The 15,470-nt window shown below is 37.6% G+C and overlaps 1 protein-coding gene across 1 annotated transcript in view; it reads right to left on the bottom strand.

Annotated features, from left to right (window-relative positions):
- Positions 1 to 10,314: 10,314 nt before the first annotated feature.
- The window catches only part of LOC122808211 (M1-specific T cell receptor beta chain-like), a 39,682-nt gene continuing 34,526 nt past the window's right edge, over positions 10,315 to 15,470 (bottom strand). Inside the window, exon 5 of the mRNA XM_044079176.1 lies at positions 10,315 to 10,343. Coding sequence (XP_043935111.1) covers positions 10,315 to 10,343 — 29 coding nt within the window. The remainder of the gene's footprint in view (positions 10,344 to 15,470) is intronic.

The following is a 15,470-nucleotide window of genomic DNA, read 5'->3' as shown; positions in this document are numbered from 1 at the left end:
TTCAGAGTAGTTCAGGTTTTTAAACTCAATGATCTTTCTAATAAGACATCACAGACACTGTGTATTTCCAAGTCCTATCAGGTAGTTTGTTTGAATGCTATAAAACACAACATTACATTCAACAGTGGATTATTGGAGCAACGAGGTGATAAGTGATGCCGTAATCTCCCTGGAGTGACTGGATGTGTTGCACAGAATAAGATGTGTGCAGAACAGTAGACATACTGCAGTCAAAGTTTAAAATTATAGTATTACCCCTACATCTTTAATGATTATGTCATTTTCATGATTTGACAATTTGTTTTGCAGTGGCAATTTAAGTCCATTTTTACAAGTCTTATACTGCCGTATTTACTTAAATTAAGGGTGAGGGTACTTCACCAGATACATAATTTTGTAGACCATCTTTTGGAACTTTGGAATCTTTTGTTAAAGTAATTATGTCACCAAGTTAGCAGTCATCAGCATATGTGGTTATCTATAGCCCATTTCACACTTTCATAGCAGAAAAAAAAAATAGTCCAAAAAGAAGTGGCTCAGATACAGAACCCTGTAGATCATCTGTTAATCCCTGCTGAGATAGATAGGTAACTCCCAGACCATGACTTGCTTCATTCTGTTGCTTCACCAATGTTTCATACTTTGTATTACATACAGCGTGATAATTTAATGTTTTTTTTACAATTATTTCTTTTAGGAAGCAGTGTAAAAAGTCTTATCCAAGATGAAATAAGCTAGATGACTGTAAGCCCTTTATCAAATTACCTGCTATTACTTCTTCAAAAAAAGTCACAAGATTCAAAAGGCAATGTCTCCTCTTAAGAAATGCATGCTGTTCTCTTTCTAAGAGAAACAGGTCCACTGTGTCATTTTGGCTAAGAGTTATGACACTTTCCTTAATTTTATATATAATACTGGTCAGGCTGGTGGGTTTAAAATTGGGTTTAAAGTGGCCATCCCTCCCTTATGAACTGGTGTCACTACAGCCTATTGTCATAGGTTAGAGATGTGTTGACATGCTTATGTTTTGTTCAGTATGAGTGATAGGGATTTATTTAGGTTATTTTGATTCTGTGTAGAAAACCACAAGGTGTGTTGTCTGGTGGCATGGAACTTGAGTTTGATTTATGGGAACACTAATTTTTTTTTATTCACAAAAAGGATGTCTCCCCTTGTAAACTGGAACTCACCAACACTAAAAAATAATAAGGAAGAAAGTGTCCACAACCGACGAAGGGCTGCTGTAACAAAAGTATATATACTGCTGCTCTCCAATGAAACTTCCAGGCCCATAAACGCTCCAAACAAATTTATTCAGTGAAAACACAGACATAAAAACGTCGACCTAGGTTTCGTCCGCTATACGAACTTCATCAGAAGGGTTCTGATGAAGTTCGTATAGCGGACGAAACCTAGGTCGACGTTTTTATGTCTGTGTTTTCACTGAATAAATTTGTTTGGAGCGTTTATGGGCCTGGAAGTTTCATTGGAGAGCAGCAGTATATATACTTTTGTTACAGCAGCCCTTCGTCGGTTGTGGACACTTTCTTCCTTATTATTTTTTATGTCTCCCCTTGTGTCTGTAGTATTTTGACAACATGTCTTTGCTTACTGTAAGGTTTGCAAAACATTTTCCGGAATTATATTAACTATATTTTATAAAACCACTTTAGTATTCATTCTAGCACTTGACAGCATGCTGAATTCATAGTTAGAGAGCTGGGAAATTTGATAATAAAAGTAAATAGTTTCTGTTGGCTCCCTGCTGAAATGTTGGAACTTGAAATGCCAAATGCCGATGCGTTGAAAAAAATGACAGAAAATCCCAGAGAAGAGTGAATATCAAACATCACTCTTCTCCTTTAAACTTCTTTTATGTAGGGGGGCTTGCCCCCCTGCACACCCCTAAACTTATATATATATATCAACTCCAAAATTTCCATACCTCAGAGAAAAGGGAATATTCCAAGAAATGGCCATCTCAGACTTAATATATGTAAGTCTGCTTTTCCTGCCATTCAGTGTCTGTTTCAGGACTCACTCTAGTTGGACCCAGCATTTCAAATGGCTACCATTTCTGCACTTCATTTAATCTATACTTGTTTTTATGAGTAGGGTACACTTTGAAGGCTAAGTGGTATATCCTTTTTTGTTGTATGTCATTAATTTTGTGATTCCATCAGAGTAATTTTGTTGAATTTAACTGTATATTTGTGCCTTACCGGAATAAGTTCTGGAGTGCTGAGTTTATAACAGAGAGCTCATTGACAGGATCCTGACTAGACCTGTTTGGGTCATTAAGGACAATATTCCTGTTTTCATAACTATGCAATCTATTGCATTATAATTTCCTCAATAAAGTCTAGGAAGGATGATTTATTTGTGATGGAATTTACCTTTACTATTAGACTAAAAATCATAAATCATGATCTGTGTTTATTAAGGAGGGTATAACCATAGATAGGAACACAATGATCCTAGGTTTGTCAGTATCTGGAATTTGCATTGTTAGCTCCAAATAGTTTTGGTTAACATAGTCACTTAATATTTAAGTATCATTATTTGACACTGAATAGTTTACAAGTTCAGTCTCTGTGTAATTAAAATTCATCCATAAAGGGTATGTTTTCCTAGATTTTTTTACATCTTGGAGTGCAGTCAGGAAATCCTTATGTTGTGCAGGAGGCATTGACTGTGTATGAAAGAGTCCTTTAATATTATATTCATTACCTCTAGTATTAATTATTGTATGTGCAATTTCTAGGGCTGAGTTGTTTCTGGGCTTCTGGCTTTTAGTGGTCATTTATAAAGTTTGAGACACTGTTACCTGTCTCACTGCATCTGCAACATTGAAAGGTGGCAGATGTTGGAATTTGTGATATGCATGTTGGATTTTTTAATGTTCTAGTAATATTACACACATCATTATCCTTGAAACAGGTGTATGATTAATTTTCCTGTGTTTTCCAGTTGCTGACCAATGTTTATTTATAATATACTTACACTGGGCTCTGTAAGTAACCTAAGCTATAATTATTGATTTACTGACTATCACCAATGTATGGCTGTTGCGTGTATTTTAGTTATATATGTAAATCTGCATTGCCTGTAGGCATATGCAAAACAGCTGTTTCATTTATGACCGTATATTTAAATTGCCTGTTGACGAATGCAAAAAAGTGCCTTTTTTATTTTGTCTGTTTTCTAGACAGTCAACATTTTGTAGCTAATGACACAGCAGAGTAGATAACATAGATATCTGCATTTATCCTACATGTTCTGTTTCTTGTGGCTGTCATATTACTCCCAGTTTCAGTGAACATGACAAACTTCTACCTTAGTTCATGACCTTGTTGGGCAATGGACAGGGCTGGACTATTCATTCTACAAGGATGGTACCAGAATTAGACTCAGATGGATACATTTATTTTATTTTCAGACCTGCCATAGCAGGAGGCACCTCATGGTTAACTATTCCTAGATTCTGCCTCTCCGAGTAGCTAATTTTCTGGATTGTGACTCCACTTTCTTAATTCCTGGAACCATGACTACATGCCTACAGGACTAAAAACCACATAGTATGAATAACTCTGACTACTGACACTGTAAAGTGTGATGGGGTGAAGGGCCCTACCCATGTCGCCTCTCATGATATCAAAGACAGAGGTCCTTAACCTAGTTAGTGGACTGTGAGGTAATGTCAGTGACTCAGTCCCACTGGTATAGAGGGAAACTCTGTGAATACAGCACTAAACGGAAGTTAATTGGTGATCTTTCTTAAAGGCAACAAAGACAGTAAAAAGGAAGCCCTGTCTGTAGTGCACTAGTCATGTAATGTCAGTGACTTGGCGTATTGACTGCATGCAGTGGAATGAAGGACCCGACCTATGATTCCCTAATCCCACTCTGTTAGTGAATCTGTTTAACACAGGAATGGAGAAGATGTCCTGCCATCAGCTGATGTCAGTGACCCTGCCAACTGATCTGGGAACTGCTCTAGTTGGATGATGTAAGAGAAAATACCTTAGAAAGATTTATTACAGTAGAACAGGATCAACAATTACCAGGCAGGAATAGTCATATGATACCAGTAGCACTGTTCATAGGTTTATTGGTAAGTACTAGGATCGCTACCCTTGTGGGCCATTTTAAGCCTAGCCAGTTTTGCATTTTGTGTTTGAAATAATCTAGCCCATTTGGCGTTATATTGGCCTTACCCATTCCGTGGTCAATAATTATATATTACCCCTTAGTGAGAATAACTGGGATCATATGACAGATAATTTGAAGGGACCCATGCATGGGATAAAGCATTTAGGAGCTGACTCTGTCCATTAGCAGTACAGAGGGAAGTCCTGGGGTAAATTTTCTGTTTCCCATCCATAGATCCAAGTTACACTTGAATATGGACAGGAATGAACTTTGTTTTATGTGAATGGGGAATATATTTTACAGCAGCAGTATCCTCTGTGAGATATACCTGCCCCTTCAAACCATTCTGTTGATGTTGCAGAAGAGGCTTAGATCCCTAGACTAAATATTTCTGATGACATCTGACTTGTTGATGTGCAGTAAATCCATCAGCAATGGGTCAGAGGATGCCTTGTTTGCTTGACACTGGTCACCTCTTAGCAGTCTATAGCTTACAGACTATAGTGACAGGGCTTTGAGTTGGTCCATGTAGGACATGTTGTTTAGGTCTAATATCCTCTTAGTAAGGCATCTCTTTGGGGTTCCAGTTGTTGCATGTGTCTGAACAGATACATGCCAAAGAGGGCATTATATTCAATAACTGGCCTAACAAGGGCTGAATAAAGGGGGGTAATTACATTCCTAGAGCTAGACATAATCCCTTTGTTTATAAACTGTACAGGACTTTCTTACAACAATAGACACATGTTGGTCAAAAATTATGTCACTGTTCACATAAGGTCCCAAATCCCAAACAACTGGGTCATATTTTAGGGGTGTATTATCAATGTGGTATTTCCCTGGGGTAGATTAATTCTCAAAGGATATAATAATGATTCTTTCTAACATTTAGTTTCAGTTCATGACTTTGGAACAAGTTATTTATTTGAGACAAACCTTCCTAGCTTGCAGTCATTTGCATACTTAGTCAGCCAGAGCCCTTTGCTATTGGCTTTTATTTCAGAAATGTAGATGGCAAACAGGAGAGGCCACAGCACAGAATCCTGGGGGACTCCACTGGTGACTGGTCACATAGGGGTCTAGTCCCAGTTTATTACCTTTTACATTATGCCTGCGTGAGGAATTATACCAAAAACTTTGGCTAGGTTGAGGTATGCAGTGTGTACCATTTTGTCTTCACATTGTTCAGGTGACCTTTTCAACAAATCCATTGGTTTGAATAAGCGTGACCTGCCCTTGGTGAATCCAAACTGAGACTGGTCCAGTGTTTGGAGGTTCCCTATGTCTTGATTGATTAATTCCATGATAAGTCTTTCCATGGATTTCCATATGAGGTTGGTCAGACTTATGGATCTGTAGAATATCCTCCTTTGTTATGCAAGAGAATGACTGTAACTGTTTTCCATTTGCTTGGAACAAAACCTTTATGGAGGCTGAGACACAACAGTGTTGTTAGGGGTGTGGATAAATTGTGCTTCATGCTATTTAAGATGCATCCAGGGATATTGTCAGGCCCCTGTTGTTCAGCTGCAGGAAGAATATAAAGCAAAAACGTTTACTGTACATATGTGTATTGTTGGTTTTATGGAGAGCTTTGCCATACTCACCCACAGGCAAAGAGGTCTTCCTCCATTTTTTAATATAAATAACTTCAATTTTTCTTCCCTGATCCTGTTGACCAATAGCCCTTACCCTCCACCAGCCAATTCAAGGTTTCATTTCCCCATCCCATGAAACATTTGGTAATCTGTGATAGTGACAGCTGATAGCCAAAGAGGCTGGCACTAAGGCACAGACCAGGATTTTCTTTTTAATCCTTAACTGTCATTCACTAGGTGACCTACCTGATGTGCTGCCAATTCAAGGGCATGTAGTGCCCCCCAGTGACTCCTCTATGCTTCCATACTAGTACTGAATCCAGTTATAGTGTTGTGTACTGCCTGGCAGACCTGAGTCTAACCTTACTGCTTACTATTACTACTACTTACTTATTACTGTTAACAATTACTATTATTACTACTTATGTATTACTTACTACTTGCTTTTGGTACACTGTTGATTGTTTTACAACTGCTCTTCACTAGATGTCAGTACTACAGTGTAGTAAGTTGTCTTCCTCCCACCGGTGCAGTCCTGAACTGTTTTGCTTGAAATCACATAAGGCATAGGACTGCTGAACAGAATGAACCTGTTGAAGATGCCAGTCTCCTAGGCACAGTGGCTGACTACATACTTTAATGGATAGGATCTGGATTTTTTAAACCAATACCACCTCCTCAATTCAATGCACAAAATATCTGGACAAAGACAAACATAAGGTGGGGGCAAGGGCCCAAAGTCAAAGACAGATTTTAAATATTGTTGTTATAAACTTGGAAAGTTGCTAGAAAAAAGAGATTTTGTGTCAGCGTGAATTTTCTGAAGGATATGTCTGAAAGTCAAATATCTGTCTTTGTTTAGTGATATCAGTCATAATTTGCCCAAAAAATCTCATACTTTATGTGGAGAAGACCAAAAATATAAGGCAAAATCTGGACATTTTGCTAAAATCTAGACAGTTGACGGGTATGATTATTACTGCTGAATCCTGTACATCAAAAACATAATCAACAGCCTGTATAACAGAAAGTGGAAAATCATGGTAAAAATTATGCGGTGTAGTACCCAGTAGGATAAAAGTGCTCTCATCAAACTAAACAAAGAACTGAGGGGACAAATAAAGTTTACCAAAACCATCACCATCAACCCCCTTTTTCCTATTTTCTACATGGGATCGGCATAGATCAGAGTGTGTGAAGTACCTTTAAGAAGCATTCCAGTCAGTGGGCATAAGTACTGAGCACGTGCAAACAAGCGTGCCATTTTGAGTGAGCAGCCAGAGTGAAAGCATGTATATGTGTAGCAGTCAGTTAATTAGTTAGTTCATTTGTTTAATGTTCCAGTCATCCATCCTGATGTGTTTGTGTGTAATAAACTACTTAAACGAACACTCAAGCCTCATTGTCTTATTTGAATACAAAAGACAAGTGACATGGTGTCAGAATGGGACCCAAAGTAAAACTTCTTGAAAACCATGAGGCTTTTGGTACACTGTTGATTGTTACAATTGGTGGAATATACAGGAGTGGATCATCTAAGCTCAAATAACTCGCAAACAGGCCAGAAACGAATTCCAGGTACTAAAACATGCTTGAATGATTGTTTACTTAACGAGTATAAAATGAAGTGTTCAAAATACTCAGAACGAATTTCTAATCAAACAGAATGTTCAAAACTGCGACATATTGATAAAAATGTTCAAAATAATTATGAAAATGTTTGAAACAGTTTCCAAATTGCATAAAATGTATAAAAAAAAGGAAAATAACCATATGTTTTATCACTATACTATATTTTTGCATTAACTAAAGCTATTTGAAGTATCCGAAGTGTGCAGTATTACAGTACAGTTATTTCACAAAACACAGTAATTTCAAAAAGATTTTGTGCATTTGAATATTACTACGAGTATCTGGTGTGTGTGCATGTTTGCACATAATTACAAGGGCCAGATTTACACAGTGTTTCAAAGTGATTTGTTGGTATGGCAGAAGGGTTTCATAGACCCAGTCCGCTTGTGTTTGAGAACAATATTGCAGAAAACTGGAGAGTGTTTCAGCAAGAGTATGATATTTTCATGCAAGCTGCTTTTCTGACAAAGATGCATGTACAAAGGTATTTATTTTGCTTAATTTAGCTTGGTCAGAAGCCATTGAAAGACAGCATCCGTTAGTGTATGCACCTGCTGTGTTTGCAGGGGAGGGAGAAGACTGCCATACTGAGGTATTGGCTGAAATGCGAGAAGACCCTGAGTGCTTAAAACATAAATTTAGAAAAATGTGCAACCCCCAAACAAATATTACAGTGGAAAGGCACTTATTTTACACAAGAGATCAAAAGCATGGTGAAACTTTTGCAGCATAAGTAACTGACTTGAGAAATAAGGCTAAAACGTGCAGATTTGGTGATCTGAGAGATGAGTTGAAAAAAGGCAGGCTTGTTGGTATTAAAGATGATGCAGTGAGAAAGATTTTCTTTGAGACAGTGATTTAACTTTGAATAAGGCCACAGAGATTTGTCAGATATATGAGCTCACAGAAAAGCACATGAATATGCTTACAAATGAGAAGCTGCTTGCTGCTTCTTCCAGTGCTAATGTAGATAGTATGCAACACAAGGTTAAAAGATAATGGCCTAAGGGTGGGGCTGCTCCAGTAATACCCAGAGCAGCTTCAGTAAAACTAATGGCATGCTCAGTAAAGCAGTGGGGTGACTCAGCAAGATGTGTGCAAACCTCAAAGTCAACTGCCGTAATCATGGTGGAAATCATGAGCCCAGGCGAGAAAAGTTCTTAGCTTTTGGTCAGCAGTGCCACACATGTAAAAAGTGGAATCATTTCAAAAGGTTCTGTAAATCTAAAGGGGCATATTCTTTTATTAAAAAAGAGAATCCAAAGAGACAAGTTGATCAATTAGAAAACTGCGACCCTACTTTTTATGTTGATGGTGTGTCTGTGTTTGGTGAAACAGTCAATGCAGTAGATTTGTGGGCAAAGAGTGAAGTATTTTGTACTGTTCGGATTAATGGGAGACCCATAGAGCTCAAAGTAGATACTGGTTCAAAAGGCAATATTTTGTCAGCAGAAATGTTTGCTAAGGTAAAAGCTGGTGAGAACCTTGATCTGGCAAAGTATGTGAAGTTTGTTGCTTATGGTGGTGAAGAAATTCAGACCAAAGGCTCCAAAGTGCTTTCACATTACTCTGCTGGGAGCAGCTATGCCTTGCAGATTTACTTAGGCAAGAGACAAGTGCAGTCATTATTAGGCCTCAGAGACAGCTTGAAAATGGGACTGCTTTCATTTAATAAAGAAGTCCGCCATGTAAGCTTGAATGATAACAGCTCAAATTTCACCCAGACCATTTTTTCTAAGTATGCTGATTGTTTTGAAGACAAGCTAGGCAAACACCCAATTGTGTACTCCATAACAGGGACGTCGGGAGGCATACGCACTGTACTGATTTCAGTACAACTTCTTAGAAGAGGGGGTAGCATTTTTTAAAAAAAAAAGTACGTATTTTTAAAGGTTGTTGGCTCCTTTAAGGGGGATACGAGCCAGTCAGAAGTGAGCTCACGTCATGTCCGGCTGGCCGCAAGCGGGAAATGTACAGTAGCGAGCAATTTGAAGAAGACAATCGCAAATGGATTATCACGAGCGGGAAACGTGAAGATGGAAGGCAATCAAGTGTCACGAACAGATTATCAGGTAAGGAAGGTGTGCGTGTGTGTGTGTTTGTGTGTGTGTGTGTGTGTGTGTGTGTGTGTGTGTGTATTACAAATCTTATTTTATAGGGGCATATTTCTTCAGTATTCAAACTGAGCAAAGGCACAAATCAGGGAAGCCCTCAATAAAGTCTTAGCAACAACCGCTGATTGGGCAGAACAGCATCTGCCTTGCTAGTAATTTATAGCGGTGTCCTGTACACAATTTTTATTGTACAATCCAAGAGTCAGAAAACAAAGTGCACTGGCTTGTGAAGTGTATTGCTTCTCAGTTGCAGGCTTTAGGGTTGGGGTCATAGAGCCGTTACTGTTCAGGTATTGTTTGAGGGAGATCTAGGTGGTTATGATGTTTCTGATTCCCGGAGCTCCATCTCCATCCAGCAGGGCGTGCCCTGCAAACATCAAAAGGAGAGCCTAGTACAAAAGAAACTCAAGTAGGCTGCAACATAAAAAGGAGAGATGAGCTACTGGTGAATACTAAATGAGTTCAGTAAACCACAGGAACTCTTAGTTTCTTGTATTTATCTTATTCAGAAAGGAGCAGCAGTGATATGAATCCTGATGTGAAACCCTGCCACTTAATGGTTTTATGCAGAACCCTTCCAATTTCTGAATGTAACTCTGGACAGAACCCCACCCCAACCCCTTTGGTTACCAGATACCTGTAATATTGCATTTGGACAAGTTTCTGCTTTTGTAGTTACGGCCTCATATTGTTGTCCACATCGGTCTGGTATTAAAATGCACACACCATTCGAAATGCCGCCATTCTAACTACTAACTCCTATAATCATTTTAAGTTTATTTTTTATCTTGGAGCAGTGTACTCATTTATGTAACTTGTTACTTAAAGTAGTTCACGATGTTGTAAACTGTTGAGATTAAAAAAAAAGTTTTGAATATTCATTATGCCAAGCTACACAACGATTCACTCCCATGTTTTTATTTTTCTTCCTTTTCTGGACAAATCAACAGCTTTGATTAAAACGCTTTTATGTAAAGTGTGTGTTTGAGTTTTAGAATTTGACTTGTGCAATAATTTGTTGAGTCACGTATAGATAATCACACCAATCGATAATTTATTTACATAGTCACTCCCAAAAGTTGGTATTTAGTCTGGCAAACAGCTTGTAAATGAAATAATAACACCTGCTACTACCCTAAAATACAATTGACTTCTCTGTTAAGTTTCTTTGGGGCTGCGCAATGAAAAACTATACCGACCACTATGTTTCTCAACTAAACTTGAACTTAGTGTGCATTTACACTTTAATGTAGTCTTTCAACATTAATACTTTCTTGAAGAATGTTTATTCTCCAATACAGTGACAATGTATATTTAGCCCATTATTAAAATTTTAGTAAAATGGCTTTAAAAATGTGGTAAACCACTAGATAGCATCAAAGAGTTGCAGAAAATAAATGTTGATCTTCAGGCAAAAGAATATAGAGAATTATGATTGGGTCTCCAGTCACAACAAATTTATTATGTGTTCAAAAGCTGATATCAAGAAGTTCATGGGCAAAGCTCAAAAAGTGAGTCCAATATAATTCTTGGTTATATATAGAGTTTAAGCTACCCAATGTGTTATCATTAGAAAGAGCGTGTGTCACCTGCTGGGTATAAGTGTTCAGGCTCAAACCCTGTACCTTTGCTTCAGGGTAAGAAGAGCCTAAAGTCCTTCACCACCACCATTTCTAAACTTTGTTCGGATTTGTTTTTCTAATGGTTTTTAGCTATGGTGAGAACTGAGAACTGAAGTTGTATTTCCCCCATTACTGTTTTTGTTGTGTGTCCAGGTTTTTTGTGCTAAGGTGTGAAGTGAGAACTGTTTGTATTCCCTCATTATTGGCTTTGTTTGTCCAGGATTTTTTGTGCTAAGAGGTTGAGAGCTATCTAAATGATAGCCATTAAGTTTCAGTCTTCCTATTTTTTTAAACTGCTGATTTAGCATAGTGGTATGTTGCACTGACTGTATTGCATATGCTTCTGGGTTCAAGACATGCATGGTGATAACACAACATTTTATTCTAGCAACTTTCCAAAATTATACAAGCAATGTTTAAAATGTGTCCCTGGTTTTTGGGCTTTTGCCCCCCCAATAAATGTTGGCTTTTTCCAGATTTCTTGTGCTGCAAAGTTCAGAGATACAGTTGAGTGTTGACATTTTACAAGGAGCTGGGAGCTGCAGGGGAACTAAAGTTTAGTGCTGCTTATGCTGAGTCTATTTGTACTGTTAATAGCACAACAGGTAGTGTGCTGGCTCTTGATGCAGAAGGCTGTGGGTTCTTCTCCCACAGTAGATAGATGCATTGCTGATACTGTACTGTGTTGTAAAAGGGGGGTGGGTGGATACTGTAGTCCGTTTTGGCGAAGATATCTAGTAGTAACTATGAACAAGTTATCAGTTTGCCATCCATTCCCTATTGCAATATTACTAGCGTATCATTGTTTTTAATGCAACATAGGCAATTTATTCCTCAAGGGAAACAGGCATTTTATTTGTAGATGAAACCATGAAATATAAAGTTGTTTGCTAGCAGCAGCCTCTTCATTAGTTACAGATTTCTTTAATGTGGAATTATGTAGATGACTTTTACTAGTTCAGAGATTGTGCATATTTACTGATACTGGTCGACTGTAGAAGTTTGAGTAGACTTTTATGATGGAAATGTTATGAATTGGGCTGTTTTGTCATTATTGGTGCATGCATTTTGTTTCATTGTTTACTGGAAAAATGTTCAAACCAATAAATTTAAAATGCTCTCTAACAACTATACTGTATTGTACAAATAATATAATTTAATACAATCAGGAAGGTGTATCAAAGAGCACCTGTATGTTTCATGTGCAAGGGGCCTATGATTTGAAAACAGCCCAAAGTTAATCTTTATCTGCCACTGGCAAAATGTATTTTCTTTGAATGTGGGTTTCAATGCTGTTTCAATGAATGTGAGTTTCAAGGGCAGAGAAGTTTTAATGCTAAGTCTAGTTTCATTGTGAGACTGTATTGCTTTGTTTAGCAGATATTTATTGGTGTACATGCTGTAAAATGCAAAATAAAACTTTTTCTGGCAAATCATTTAGGAATGAAGTCACTAAATAATGACCGACATTAAGTTTCAGATGTCACAATCTTCAGAAAAATGCATGCTAAAGCAAGACCTGATATTCTATCAACTGTCTTAAGTTTATACAAGATCAATTTTTAGTACTATTTGTATGTTTCCCCAATATATTTGGCCTTGTCCAGATTTCCTGCATTAAGAGGTTGAGAGGTATGTGCAAATAAATCACTTTATAGAATTAGGAATATCCAAACCTCTCAACTGTCCCCAATTTTGGCTCATAATGTTGCTCTCCCCCTAATAATCTCTCCGCAAAATAGCAATTTTGGAAGAAAACGTGGAGGGTTTACTTTTATAAATAAATGTAATGATCAGAGTTATACATTACTTTTATTTCAGAAATGCATGTAGATTCTCTAATTTTGTCAGCTGCTCAAGTTAACTGTGCTCATATTAAAATGGTGTCCCTTCTTTGACAGGTTTCCAGCTGTATTGTGTGGCAATTTTATATTTTTGCATCACATTTTTGGTCCATTTTTCATAAAATTGCGGTTTTCTAGCAAATTAGTGGCAAATCATTAAACACTGAAGTTAGGGAATAATGGCAGACATTTGAGTTTCAGATTTCATAACTTTCAGAAAATTCATACTAATGCAAGACCTACTACTATTCTATTATCTTTCTAACTTTATAAGAGCAATATTTAAAAAAAAGTCCTTATTTTTGGGCCTTTGCCTCAGTTTTACTTATGAGTTTGTTGCTCTAAGAGGTTGAGAGGTGTGTGTGTGTGTGTGTGTGTGTGTGTGTGTGTGTGTGTGTGTGTATGTGTGTGTGTGTGTGTGTGAGGTAGGTAGGTAGCATACCTCTCAACTGTCCAAATTTTGCAGAATGTCCAGATTTTTGCCCCATATTTTTTGTCTGTTCCTCATACATTTTGTGATTTTCTAGAAAATCATTGAAGGCTGAAGTTGTTAAATAATGACAGACATTTGAGTTTCAGACTTCATGTCCTTTAGAAAAATTCATACTAGCACAAATCCTGTTATTCTAGCAACTTTCTCATACTAGCACAAATCCTGTTATTCTAGCAACTTTCTCATACTAGCACAAATCCTGTTATTCTAGCAACTTTCTAAGTTCACGAGAGCATTTTTAATATCTGTCCCTGTTTATTTTAGGCTTTGTGCATATTTCTTGCACAAAGAGGTATGTAGGAGTGTGTGTGTGAATGAAACACCCTAGTTAGTGGTAGAAGGTGGTTAGTAATTTACTCAAGCTCAAAACCTGTACCTTAGTTACAGAAAACAAAAGCATGAATCCTCTACCCCAACTACCATGCTGCATTTTTCAAAGAACTGACTTTCAGGTTCATTTTCAATTCAAGGAACCGAGTTTGAGTGAATCTATATTATATTACTGAAGAGGTATTACAGCGAATGCCTCTTCATCGACACTAAAAGAGCGAACAGTGAATTATGAGAATGGCCGTAGCTTGGCTGGGGAGGGGGGTAGCAGTTTGAGAGCTGTGAGTACAAATTTGAAAATCCTAGCTACACCCCTGCTCCATAAAGTTAGACCACGAGGTAAGCTCAGTCATTAGACTGGCATGGAAAGTTATAGTAGCTATGCAGAACAGAGACAAAGCTGAGATACACAGAATGGTGCAGCAAGGAGTAATTTGCCCAGTGGAAGAGCCAACTGAATGGGTATCCTCCATGGTGGTAGCTCATAAGAAAAGCTCAGATGATATTATAATATGTATTGATCCAAGAGATTAAAAAAAAGCACTAAAATGACATCATCATCCAATGCACATAGTCGAGGAGGTTGCTGCTGTTATGCCAAATGCCACTGTTTTCTGTCTTCGAGTAAAAAGTTCATTTTGGCAAATTTTGCTTGACTGAAAATTTTCATTGCTAACTACATTCAGTATACAATTTTTTTTTTGAGAATGCCATTAGGAATACATTCTGCAAGTGAAATCTTTCAACGTGTAATGGAACAAAAGTTTTCTGGTATCCATGTGCTGTTTTAGTAGAAGATATTCTTGTAGGAGGCAATGGTGAAGTTGAGCGTGCTAAAAACCTCAGGAAAGTTCTGGAATGTGCTCATGAAGTGAATCTTAAGCTGAATCCTCTGAAATGTAAATTCAGGCTGCAAGAAGTTATTTATGTAGGTCATTTGTTTACCATTTCAGGCTCATGACCAGATCTTTACAAGCAAACAGCAATTCTTGCGATGCCAGCTTGAGGTAATGTCCAAGCCTTATAATGTTATCTTGGCATGGTCAACTATTTAGGCAAGTTCATTCCTGATTTGATTCAACTTTCAGCACTGCTAAAAGAGCTGACATGCAAAGATGTATCCTGGTAAGAACAACACCAAAGAGCATTTAATGTCCTGAAACAGAAAATTCCCAGTCCACCTACTTTAAGATACTATGATGTTTACAAACCAGTAACTCTTTCCTGTGATGTTTCTAAGTTGGGTTTTGGTGCAGTCATTCTTCAAGAGGGTAGACTTATAGCCTATGCATTGAGAACTCTAACCCAAATCAAGATGCAGTATGCTGAAATAGAAAAAAAGAGCTCTTGGCAATTGTATTTGCATGTTCAAAGGTTCATGATTATATTTATAGCTGACCTATTCAAATTGAAACTGACTACCAACCTTTAGTCACTGTTTTGAGAAAAGCAATGGACACAGCTCCTGCAAAATTGCAACACATGATCCTCAAATTGCAAAAGTACAATTTCAGTTCTGTTTACATGAAATGCAAATGTCTTTATCTTGCTGACACTTTGTCTCGAAAAAACACTGAACAACACGAGAATGAGAAACCTGATTTTGAAGTCATGGAAGTGAGGAATTTTTCTTCCACATATCTTGATGAGCTCAGAACTCACACAGCTTCAGATCCAATTCTCCA

This window comes from Protopterus annectens, chromosome 8.part0, assembly GCF_019279795.1.
Source record: "Protopterus annectens isolate FY-2018-M chromosome 8.part0, PAN1.0, whole genome shotgun sequence".
Taxonomy (NCBI): Eukaryota; Metazoa; Chordata; order Ceratodontiformes; family Protopteridae; genus Protopterus; species Protopterus annectens.
The sequence above is the reverse complement of the archived record's forward strand: the minus strand, read 5'-3'. Positions and strand labels throughout refer to the sequence as shown.